General features: G+C 49.7%; 1 protein-coding gene across 8 annotated transcripts in view; it reads left to right on the top strand.

The window, feature by feature from the left end:
• Slc5a9 (solute carrier family 5 (sodium/sugar cotransporter), member 9) overlaps positions 1-7,710 on the top strand; it is a 29,527-nt gene extending 21,817 nt beyond the window's left edge. For all 8 annotated transcript variants that reach the window (XM_013521757.1, XM_005398636.2, XM_005398634.2 and 5 more), the window contains 3 exons: positions 77-292; positions 3,023-3,197; positions 6,405-7,710. In XM_013521757.1, the coding sequence (XP_013377211.1) occupies positions 77-292; positions 3,023-3,197; positions 6,405-6,619 (606 nt within the window). In that variant the 3' untranslated portion in view covers positions 6,620-7,710. The remainder of the gene's footprint in view (positions 1-76; positions 293-3,022; positions 3,198-6,404) is intronic.
• Positions 7,711-12,446: the final 4,736 nt, after the last annotated feature.

Here is a 12,446-nt window from a genome sequence, read left to right as displayed (position 1 = left end):
GGGCAGAGCAGCTTTTAGCTTCCTGGTATCCACTCTCTCCAATCTCACCCCTGCCCATGTCACCCTCTCTCCACAGGGGGCCTTCTGGGGCCTCATGTTTGGCCTGGGAGTGGGCCTTCTGCGGATGATCCTGGAGTTCTTATACCCGGCCCCAGCCTGTGGCGAGGCGGACTGGAGGCCAGCCGTGCTGAAGGACTTCCACTATCTGTACTTCGCTCTCCTTCTCTGTGGGCTCACTGCCATCGTCATTGTCACCATCAGCCTCTGCACAACACCCATCCCTGAGGAGAAGGTAAGTGGAGCTCTCGTGAGCTCCCCCCACCCAGCGTGCTCAGGGCCTGCAAGTCCCCCACTGGCTTTACCCTGATGAATGGTGGTGTCTCCTGCTGCCACAGACATCCTTGAGAGCTGGAGCTCTTTGGGATAGGAATTTCCAAGTGAAAAGAAACTCATTCAATTCAAAAATTACTCACTGGGTACCCACTGCATGCCAGGCACTGTGCTAGGCTTACAAAGATGACTGGTCCCTGCCTGCAACTGCCCTTGAGGGGGGGCAGATGCCAGCACTCGGTGTTACTATACAAAGGGAAGGTGCAGGGGGCCCAGGCTCAAGGGGAGGGGCCAGGCCCAGAAGGGAGGTGTTTTTCACCTGGGTCCATGGAAGAGAAAAGTAGACACTTTTTAATGGTCAAGAAGCAAGTACATAAGAGGAGAAACAGATTGTGCTAGATGAAGAGCTCAACCTTGCCTGTCTCCAGCAGACTGTGGACTCGTCTTTGAATGCTGAAACCCAGCCTTGTTTTGTTTTTTGGTTTTTCTCCGGTACCGGGAATCGAACTCATGACCTTGCACCTGCCAGGCAGGCACTGTGCCACTGAGCTAAATCCCCAGCCCCTGAAGCCCAGTCTTGTGAAGTTTGTTTGTCTTTTTTTCCCTAGAGTCTGTGTTAGTTTTCTGGGGCTGACATAACTGAGGACCACAGGCTGTGGCTTAAGCAACAGAAATTTATTGTCTCTCACGTCTGGAGGCTGAAAGTCTGAATCCAAAGCATCGGCAGGCCTGCTTTGTCCAGGAGCCCCTCTCAGGGGCTTGTCAATGAGTGTCTTCCCTTTGTGTCTTCATATGGTCTTTGCGGCGTCTGTCTGTGACCTAAGCTCTTAAGGACACCAGGGATGACAGATCAGTGCCCACCCACATCCCCCCATGTCACCTTATGCTTCGAAGGGTTCCATCTCCGTCTGCAGTTGTGTCCTGGGGCCGTAGGGGCTAAGGCTTCAATATGTGAATTTCTAGGCCTTAAAGTTTGCAAACTCCTGCAGGCACAGCCTTCAGAGCTGATCTCCTGCTGCCGAGTCCTCAAGGTCTCCTCTCTCTGCCTTCCCACGCCCCATGTGGAGCTTTCTCCCGGTCCTGTCCTCTGGCCGCTGCTGCCTCCCTCTTCTCCCATCAACTCTAAGCCTTTGTGAGGTGCGGCCTTCGTTCCCCGCCTCTGCTTCCCGCCACTTGTCTACTTCACAGCCCACTGCACCCAGGCTGAGGTCCCCAGCAGGCCACTGAATTACCCTCACTGAGGTCACTCATAACTTGGGGTTGCTAAGAAAACCAGTGGTCACTTCCCTGCCTCTGTCTCCTTGGCTGATTCCAGGACCTGAAAGACCTCTCTCCTATGATACATTTTCCTGTTTGCCTTTTCCTACTCTTCTAATCACTCCTCACATGGCGCAGGCTTTTCTTTCTGCCTCCTTAAATAGCATTTTTCCTTAGGAGCCCATACCTGGCCCGTAGCCCTTCCCACCCTACAATGCCTCGGGGCTATGAATTCAACAACTTTCTGTAGAAAGTGACACTCAGTTCCCTATCTCCAGCCTCAATCCCTCTCCTGAGATTCAAACCCCAAATCTATCTGTCTTATAGTGACACAAAGAGTCAAGGTCCGTGTGACAGTAATGACACACAGCATGAGAACCAAGTAGGGTTTATTGAGAGCTGTGTACAAGCAAAGAAGCTTCCCAGGCCCCTTTGGACACACAGTCGCAAGCTGGAAGCTGGGACAGGGCGGGGGATACTTGGCTTAACCTGTTGCGAGGGCCTGACCTGGGGAAGAGCCCCCATTCCAGGCCTCCTGGGGAAGGGAGATATTTGAGTCCAGGTGCCCACAGCTGACTCCAGCGCCACTGATATCAGCCAGAGAATGCATGTGCTTCAGCCTGCAGGGCCGCCAGAGAGGGAGGAGTCGGGGGCAGGGGGGACACAGATTGGCTTCTCCTCATTGGATGTCTCCACTTGAAGGTGCGACACACTCGTCAAGCCCGTGGTCACCTTGTATTTGTGTGCACGTGTTCTCTCTTTCCTCCTCTCAGCCTCTTTGATGAGCACCAGAACCCACTTCTGTCCCGTGCCCTCCGTCCCTGGGAGGGACATTACCATCCGCTGATCATCCGCGCTGGAAGCCAGGGGCAGCCCAGTGGCCAGTTCAGTCAGTCAGTCACCGTGTCCTGGACATTTTACCTCCCTGAGATCCCTGAAGCCTGCTCCCTCCCACCCCTTTCCCCGCTCCCTCCTCACTTTTACCACAGTCTCCAGCCTGGGTCCCTTGCATTTGCCTAGAGACATCTTCAGAAGTCCCAGAATGTACACTCCCTGCTCCTTGTCTAAAGTCTGCAGTGTCTTCATCTGGAAGGAGTTTGGGGTTTTCTAAGTGTCAACTGCTCCCGCCAACTTGCAGAGCCTGTTGTGATCCGGCACCTGCCTCCCTGTCCAGCCTTGTTCCTCTCTGTCCGTGAGCTTCACGAGGGCAGGGCCCAGGTCTGTATTCAGCCAATGGACAGGAGGCGCTCCAGGAGGGCTCACATTTGAAGAAAGGGGCAGCCAGGGGCCAAGACATGGCTCCTGACCCCCGGCCCCAGCCTTGTTCTTTGTACCCTTTTGCTATGGCTCCAAAGACTCCCATGCATGGGCCCTTTTTCTACAGCAGGACTTTCTCCAAACGCACTGGTTCCAAGTGGTCTTTTCTCCCCTCAAGCTCATTCGCCTGACCTGGTGGACACGGAACTGCCCCACCTCTGAGCTGGAGAAGGAGGCCTGGGAGAGCCAGAGTGAGAGAGACAGTGCGCCAGGGATGTCTGAGGGGCCGGCCTGGGAGAACCCCTCAGGAGTCACCGCAGCGAACTGCAGCCCGGGCCCAGGGCAGCCCGGAGGTAAGCTGAGGGCCACAGAGGAGCAGTAGGGGTGGGCACCAAGTCCTGGGCCTGCCACTACCCCACCTGGGGATCACTGGAGATGGGGGCCTCTGAGGCAGCCCCCAAAATATCACCTTTGCTCCTTTCCCACATGACTATTGAAATGTTTGCGAACTAAGACAGCTGAGTATGGCATAGGGGATCCAAACTATTGCCCTCATTGCTGATAAAATGTAAGTGGGAAGTTTCATTTCATATCAGCTAACATTAGACAGAGGTGCCCATCTAGCCACCAGCAGATCTGAGCAAGGGCATAGCTGACCTCCTGTGAGCACGGGCAGGGCTGAGACGAGCAGTGCACCTATGGAGTTCCCTTCACATGGAAGAAAACGTCAGCATGGCACGGAAACACCCTCATCCCCACCACCACTTACTTATTTGTTTCTTTCCCATTGGGCTTAAGCCTCTTGCCTGTCCTCACAGAGCATGGCTGTTCCCCGTGGGAAGAGGGCAGCCATGCGTCCATTCTGCGTGCCTGCCTTCATGAGGTCGTCCAGCACAACCCCTGCTTCTCTGTGTGTCCACTTGAAACACTGGTGGCCGTGTACACGGCATCTCCCAGCAGGTCTGAAATGCGTTAGGATAGCACATTAACTAAATCACTATGCTGTCAGGTGTATTTTGGACATAATGCAGCCATAACCTTCCGGTAAGGAGATTAAACAATAATATTAAGGCATTCTGAAGATAGAACAGCATCATAGAGATTTTTCAATTGTAAGATTCCCAAGGAGAATTTTAAGATCCAAAAAATTACACACACTTTGCAGGTTAAAGCCCAAAATCAATCTATCTTATCCTTATAAATTAGAAATTCAATGAAATTTAAAATCTAAATTTCTTTCCTGCTTCAGTTAGAGGGGGTCTCAGTGCCTGGCTTGGGGTTCTCTTGACAGCTGCTTCCTCCTATTAGACTGGGTGAAATGTCTGAGCTCTATCCCGGTCTCTGGAGTGCCCGACTTTCCATAGTTCCAGTGGGTTAAGTGGACAGACAGAATTATCAAAGCATCATTGCTGGACCTGCCTGGTTGGCAACTCTCTGCCACTCTGTCCTGGTGCCTTTGCTAGATTCTGGGATCTGTGCTGTCCCCGAGGCTGGAGAGGCTACTGCCATTCTTGGGAGCACTCACTCTAGAGAGAATCCACATGCCTGGAGTTAATGATATCCTCAACTCCAAAACCTCACCAGGGTCTAAGGCTCAAAGCTTCTTGCCCAAGCCCCAGCAGTTAAGAGTCAGTGGTCCACTACAAAAAGCTGTGAACAGCAAGTGCGAACTCTCACAAACTTGCGTGGTCAAGACATAGGTGGTCTAACTTTTGAAAGCCCCACCTATGATCAGCTACCTGCCCCAGTCTTGTCAGTGCTCCAAGTAGTTCAAGCATATTTTCCCTGGCAAAATGTAGCCCTTGTCTCTTTGGTAAGCTTCCTGGTCCATGCGCCAGATGTGTGTGGGTGGGGGAAGTCTGAAAGCTATTTTCCCCCACCACTGCAAGGACCAGGCCCTGGCCGCGTCAAAAGCTTGTGGGATGGAAAGAGCAGCCTGTGAGCCTGAGCTCGGTACAGGCGCAGAGGTAACAGGAGAGGGAAGAATGCCTTCACCATGTCTCCCAGAGGCAAAGAGGAGGAAACAGCTTGTACTGCCCACCTTGGAAGCTGGAGCTAGACAGACTTACAAAGACATGCAAGACAAGCGCGCTCCCTCGCTGGCCCCCCTCCAGGCCAGAGCCATGCCTACAGGAGCAGAGAAGGGTGACTGCTCCCTGTAGGTGCACACTCCCAAGGAAGGAAAAGGAGGCACTGAGTCAGCAACAAAGCCCAAAGAGAGAAATCCACACCCCCAGGTCCCCTTCTACACAACCCACAATGCGGAGGGCAAAGGGCAGGGAAGGCTGCCTGCTGTGTGAGAAGTCTCTTCCCACCGCCCAACGACGTGAACACCAGGAACTTGGAAAATGCACCCATCCCCAGAGGCCTGCAGGTTGATGTAGGTCATCAGTCTAATTTTGAATCTTAAAAAATTTAAAGGACAGTGAACAGATCTGAGAGAAATATGTACATCTTCAGTCTTAGGTTCAGATTTATTGAGTTGTTGCATCCTGATTCGTACCTACTTGGTGATGTGGGCTCATTGTACCACAAAGGGCCACTGTGCGAATCGAGGGAGGAGGTTTGGACCTCCTTATAAGAGGATAAATCCCAGCACACACCTCACATGATGCAGCTCTCAGGGCAGCTGTGCAGCTGAGTGACCTGAAACAGCTCTCCCCTGTTTTGTGAGCCATTCACATCCTCCGCAGTGAGGAGGAAGTTCAGCCTCAGGGTGCCCGGGCTTCCTGCATCTTGGAAACTCGGAGTCTGCCCTGAACTCACCAGGTACCATGTCCCAAAGCTACGCAGACAAAGCACCTGTTCCCACACATTGCTTCCATCTCCATAGAAAGTGCTTTATGTTACTTTCATTCTTAATACACTAACTTTAAAATCCTTAAAAAGACTTACTTCCTTTACTGCTTCTTTTAAACTTAATTTTATGAACAGCACTGCCTTTTGTCTCCCTGTGGGCGCTCTCTGCACACTGGGGAGCCCTTCAGCCTCATGTACCCCACATGACACTACACTCACCAGCGCCTCCCCTCTTTATCCCCACACTGGAAACTGGTGAAGCGTTGTCAAATCTCCGCTCTCATTTGGTGCTCGGAACAACCTGAGAACAGGGCATGTGTCACTGAAACATGTGAGGGAGAAAGAACATGTTCCTCAGAGGACTGGTGAAGTTTACAGACGGGCTGACAGTCAGCTGAGGGCAGAGCTGGCCCTGGAGACACGTTCCTGGCCTCCAGAGCAGTGCCCAGCCTCACAGAGGGCAAGGGAGAAATGTTCCTTCCCTCTGTTCTCATTCTGGACATAGGGTCTGAATTGAGAGGAATGACATTATCCTCTCTCTCGACACCCCACCCCACAAGGACACGCCCCGTGAGGTAACCGTTCAGATGCTGAGGCCAAGGCCAGAGCTCTGCTGGGCCTGTGGTTTGTGCAAAGTGCCCCTCCCACTGCCCTCCCTTTCGGTTTCTCACCATCTCCCTCCCGATCTCTCATCCCTTTCCTTTCCTCACCTCTTCCTCCCTCTCCCTCTTCCTGCTTCTCTTATGCTTCTGGCTCTGTAGCCCCAGCCTCCTGCAGGTCCTGGGGAAAGCTGCTCTGGGGATGGCTCTGTGGGCTCTCTGGAGCCCCAGGACAGGTCCTGAGCGCAGCAGAGAAGGCCACTCTGGAGGAGAAGCTGACCAGCATCGAGGAAGAACCGCTCTGGAGAAGCATTTGCAACATCAACGCCATCCTCTTGCTGGCTATCAACATCTTCCTCTGGGGCTACTTTGCGTGACTCCACTTGGCTGATTTGGGTTTCAGCCAAGAGAAGCGAAACACAGCTCAAGCCAGGCACAGAGACAGGCTCTCTTCCTACCCTGCTCCAAACTGGAGACCACAGAGGCTGAGCGTGGAAGAGGTCCTAAGGGGCATTTAATCTGACACACGCTGTGAGTGAGAACACAAGGCCCAGAGAGAGTGCTAGGTCTGCCCAAGGCCACAGAGCAGTGCTCATGCTGGGTCTCCCAACTCCAGCTCCCGTTCCACCGCACTGCCTTTATTCCTACCTCAAAGACAGTTTCCTCCCTCTTCTTGGGTTCATGCAGAAATCCTTACTATACATGTATCGTGAGGTTAGAAAAATGGAGGATACAAGAAAAAGAACAGGAAAATTTTGTAAAATTTCAAGTACACCTTTTCCCTCCATATCCCCCTTCCTCTTTCCCCACTCTAGCTACCCTACCTCTCTTTCTCTGATTTTTAACCCCGGCAATCTATCTGTAGCACGAATCTACCAAGGACAGCCTTACATTGCCAGTGGTCGCTGTACAGTCAGTGCTGTCAGACCAAAAATACTGAGGGGCCGAGGGTGGAATTGAAGTATGACGGCAGATGGTATTTAGGGCAGGGAGTTTTTGGGCAAGGAATGCTCATGGGCACTACTCAAATCTTGCTTCTTCCTACCTTCAAACCCAAACCTGCACCGAGTCTCCATGGCCTTGAGGAACTTAAGAGTCCAGCTGGAGAGCTGTGACTTGTTGACAGCAAGAGGAATCAAGGCCTTAAGAGTCAGCCCTGCAGGGAAGCAAGGGCAGCTTCGGAGCCACATCATGGGGCTCTTTGCCACTTCCTTTGCCTTCCAAGCCTCTGCTACCCAGGAATATAAGTATACACTGCCAGGAAGCTGCCCAATGTTCCAAACTAGGTTGGGGTACCACTCTTGCTCCCACAGCCCCATAGACCAGCATCTATCAAGGCACTGGTCACACCATCAGTGAAGTTGTCTCCCCCAGATGGTATCCTCCAAGGGACAGGCACCAACTATGTCCAACTTGACTTTGTTCCCCAAAATAATAGGTACCAATAAATGCTTGTTGAGTGAATAAATTCTTCAGTGTCCTGGTGTCCTTTGTGCTGTGACTTGCAGGGCAGACCTGGAGAGTCACCTGCTGAGGAGTCTTTGGAAGGTGGAGAAGAAACACCTATGTCTAGACTGTGACCATATCCCTGGCCCCCTGGCAGACCCAGAGGACAATGGCATTCCCACCTCCCAGCTCTCTGCCTGGGCTGCCGCTACTCTTCTCTGATCCTCTTTAATGCTGCCTTTGACCATCGTTTTATGCTAATCTGTAATCCTAACTGGATGCAAATAAAATTTTATTTTTTGGGGTGTGGATGCAGCTCAGCCTATGAATACCTCCCACTGCTGCTGCCTCCAGAGTTTTGTTACCATTGGCCTTTCAACCCAAGTCTCATCTTAGTTGTATGCTTGCTCCTTTGTTCCCCATTGACCTCTACAGAGAACTGACTTTTCCCCTCCAAACCATTAGCACAAGTCATTTGTGGGCAACAGATGATAATGAAGTTTGGAAGAGGAAGAGTTTCAAACAACAGAAACACCATTTAAGTGAATGGTGACCATCCTCACTTAAACATGCCATCGAGGACTGCTAGGTGCAAGAATTCCTCACAGGCCTCTGACTCAGTCTCCAGCCCCAACTTCCTGCAGCATCTGAGCATCTTCCCTTTCTGCAATTACACTCACTTCTACTTCCTCCCTGTCTTTATTATGCTGAGCTTCTGCTGGGCTCCAGACTGATCCATTGGACCCAAGTTTCACAGCACCCTGTTCAATGCAGTAGTACTGTGGGGAAAATGTCTACCCCTTCCCTACACTCCATGCCTGGTTAATTTCTGCTTGCTCCTCACATCTCAGCTCAAAATTTATATTCCAGGAGAAACCATACTGTCTCAGTCACTATCACCATGGTCTCCTGTGTCCTAGAATAGAGGACAATACACACATGGCCACCTGACTACATCCCACACATGTGTCAGGGGACAGACAAGTGTTCATATAACTTCTTCATGTATGTGTATCTCCTCCCCTAGACTGAGAGTTCCCCACTGAATTCCCATCACCTAGAAAGATACCTGGCACATGATGAGCGTTTAAAAAGTATATTGTATGAATAAATAAAAGAGAAGGAGGGAAAGAGGAGCATCCTCATCAAAGAAAACCAAATATCCAAAATGGAGGTGGAAAAATGACAGCAAAACCAGGAATGAAAATAGTTTAAAATATCCAGATGGCCGGTACACATGGCTGGGCCACTGATCATTCTTATGGCTCCTTCATGCCAGTGAGCAAAAGAACTCTTTCTCCACAGCACACCCGGCTTCTCACGGTAGGGCCGAGCTCGGCTCATTGCAGCCCCGATTCTCCCCGCCAGGTGTGTGAGACCGAGCCAGGTGCGAGGAGAAATGGCTGGTGTGGTGGCTGCGAGGCAGGCAGGTGCTGGCTCAGGGAGGAGCTTCTTTCCTAAGTTTGGGCTTCTACCTCTTACCTGATCATCATAGCAGTCCCTTGACTCTGATCTCTACCCCAGTCTCTCCTTTTCCAGTTCAACCTATGCACAATAGCAAGAGTGATTTTTCTAAAATACAAATCTTATATTTCAGATTCTCTACAGATGATGTTTTCTGGCTTGGCACAAGGCCCTACTGCTAGAAATAACTCTGGGAAATATCCTCAGGGTTTAGGCCTTGGACCTCCCTTTCCATACCAGTCAAGGAAAGTTCTACGCAGGAGTTAAGGACAGGGTTTTAAGGCTAAACTCTAGGAACCAAATTCTACCTCTGTCATTTGCTAAATACATGACATTGGGAAAGATGATTCTCAGCCCTCGTTTTCTGAGCCACAAAGTGGAGATGGTAACTGCAGTTATTTCTTAGGGATGTTATGAGGATTAAATGAGTTAATACAAATAAAATATTTAAAACAGTGCCTGGCATATTACTTTAATGAACATTAGCTACTCGTACTATTGACGTTACAGGTAAGATGAACACACAGAAGGCACGACACTGCACAGTAATGTTATTGTGGAGCTAGCATAACTTGTCATCAGCACAATGATCAGGAAAAGCTAATTCTGCTGGGAGAATCAGGAAAGGAGATACCAGAAAAGAGAATATTTGAGCTGGACTTTGGAGTATGGATGAGAGTTTCTTAGAAGTCATACAAAGCAGAGGAGCTGGGTGTATGAAAGTGGTAAGGTATAAAAGTATGTAACAGGGTTCCCACAAAATAAGGATACTGCCTATGCACTTGCAGATACCAGCCCTATATATTTAATTTCCCCTTATATGTCATGTTTTAGTTTCATTCCTCTAAGGCAGAGCTGTGAGATTGGCTGAGGAGGGCCAGAGGAGAATTTGCATTCAACCACTGGAGCAGGGCTGTAGTCTGCGCCTTGCCCCATCCCCTAGGTGCCCCCAACCTGTTTGCTGTGACTTCCTGTTGGAAGCCTTTGCAACTCTCTACTGAGGGAAGTGCTGGGAGTTGATGTACTTTGGTGTAGCCCTGAACCAATGGTGAACAAAAGTTGGTGATAAGCGCAGCTGGTTCCTTGCCCTCAAGTGAGAAAATGAGGACACTTGTACTAGGTCATCTCACAGAGGCCTTCAGTGGGACAGAGCCCCAGTCACCCACAGCGTCAATACCATTAACACAGTCTGTACATCTCCCTGGGCTTTCCTGTCATATTCCAAAATTCCCTGCTGGAGTTTCCTTGGATCATCTCCCAGATAAATTATTAGAACCTTGCCTCATGTGCTGCTACTGGGAAACCAAGCTATGACAGTATTTTAGAAGGAAATCAGGCTTCTTAGATCTCACTCATCTCAGGAATCTTCTCTTCTACCAGTTCTCCTCATGCCTCCTCCAAACTCCCATGTTGGTTTTTGTCTTTTCCCCATAGGCCCTGTGTTTCTACTGTAGCAAGTCTCACACCAGTGTTATAATTAGTTACATCTCTCCTTTGTCATAGGCTGGCCCTGTTTGAAGGTAGGCATTGTGTTTGTGTGGGGATTTCATGGTGTGAGGGCATTTGGCAAGTTCTCAGAAAATGGCCAAAGAGCGAGTGAATTCAAGAATGTTAAATTCACTTATAATATTTTGATTCTGGCTGTTCTCTAGTTGCTAACCATAGCCAAGAGAAATAAAAATGAACAGTTTCTGTACAGACTTTAGAGTTACAAAGTCCTGCCAGGTTATTAAACCTCAGCAACTACTAGAGGCAGGTAGAGAAGCCAGAAAAGACGAGCACACCCAAATGACAGCTCTCTACAACCTTTCAGGATTCCTGCCTCGACCAACCTCCATTCGCTGGCTGGAGCAGGGGTGAAAACACTAACCGAGGGGTCAAAAACTAGTGTCCTAGTTTACTAATCCTCCTACTTGCTTTGTGACCCTCCCTTAGCCCATCCCTGGGAAAGAGGAGGAGTGAAATGTGTGGCCCTTCCAAACACTGCTGTTCTGCGCTTCTGATCTGACTCTACATTTGTCACTTGAGGCAGCGAGTGGGCAGGTTGGTTGGAGCCACCGGAGGTGTTCAGAGAAATAAGGTCACACACCAGCTTCAGTGGCAAGGACACAAACGGAGAAACACTGAAAAGTTGTTTTTGGAGAATTGAAACGGCTTTGCCATGAGCAATAATAAAATTAAGAAGCTGCTGTAGACTGTGAAAGGACGGTGTTTAAAAACAAATAGTGCTCTTAAAAATACTACGAAGAAACATTTTTTAAAGTGATTTTCAATTGAGCTGGGACCACAGAAGCACTCAATTTAACACACGAGACTTACAACTCTGCCCCTGGGTGTGAGGGTTCACATCCGTCAGAGGAGTGGGAGCTGCTGCAGACCCAGGCAAGGGCAGGGTCAGTTTGCCATTAACCCAGAACGAGTGTCTCTCTAGACTTCAGGCCGTAAGTAAGAAGACAGTAATTTCTTCTCTTCTCCAGGGTGCAAGTTGGAAGAACTTTAAAAGGTTATATATAAATATAAATCTTAGAGACTTAAATTGTGGTAGTTACAGTTTACTTTCATATTTCAAAATCAAATCTCAATCTTGGCCTAGATTCAAAAAGTAGAAATGTAAGACTTTTTACTGTGATCTTATATTAAATCTATAACTTTCACTTAAAGAGGGAAAAATATGGCCCCCACCCCTTGTACGTTGTCTCCCAATTGAATATGAAAGCTTTGAACCATCATTCAGTATGGACTGTATAAATTTTAGTCATGTGTATTCAATGAGGGGAACCCCAGAAGCTGCCTAGACTAGTGCAGCCCTCTTTGCTCCTCAGTCCAGGTCGGAACCTCTGAACAGTCTCCCTGACCTGAGAGGCCCATGAGCCCTGTGCCTGTGCACCTCCCATGCTGGGGGCTGACGACCTCCTGGGCAATAGCACCCACCACTGGACTGCAGGAACCATTGGGCAGTGTTTCTGTTTATTGGCCGCATTGCGCATCCTCACAATTTCCAATTACTTATATGAACCGAGGAACTTGAAAGTCACTCAAAAGAATCGTTTGCTCCCAAATTATATTCCCACTACTTACAACACTATTCTTCTTAAAGGATAATTCACAAAACAGGAAGCCACCCACAGACGTGTGAATTTACCTAGAATGAAAAGTGTATGAAGACTAATAAAATTAGTAATGTTAAGAAGCCTTGGCCTTGCGCCCAGGCAGCGAGTTCTCCGGGAGCGGCAGGGCTCCTGGGTCCGAGTGTGGGCCGGACTCATACCACCGCGATTCCCAGCCGAAAAGCGC

The sequence above is a fragment of the Chinchilla lanigera genome, unplaced genomic scaffold, assembly GCF_000276665.1.
Source record: "Chinchilla lanigera isolate Chin_1 unplaced genomic scaffold, ChiLan1.0 scaffold00063, whole genome shotgun sequence".
Lineage (NCBI taxonomy): Eukaryota > Metazoa > Chordata > Mammalia > Rodentia > Chinchillidae > Chinchilla > Chinchilla lanigera.
The sequence above is the reverse complement of the archived record's forward strand: the minus strand, read 5'-3'. Positions and strand labels throughout refer to the sequence as shown.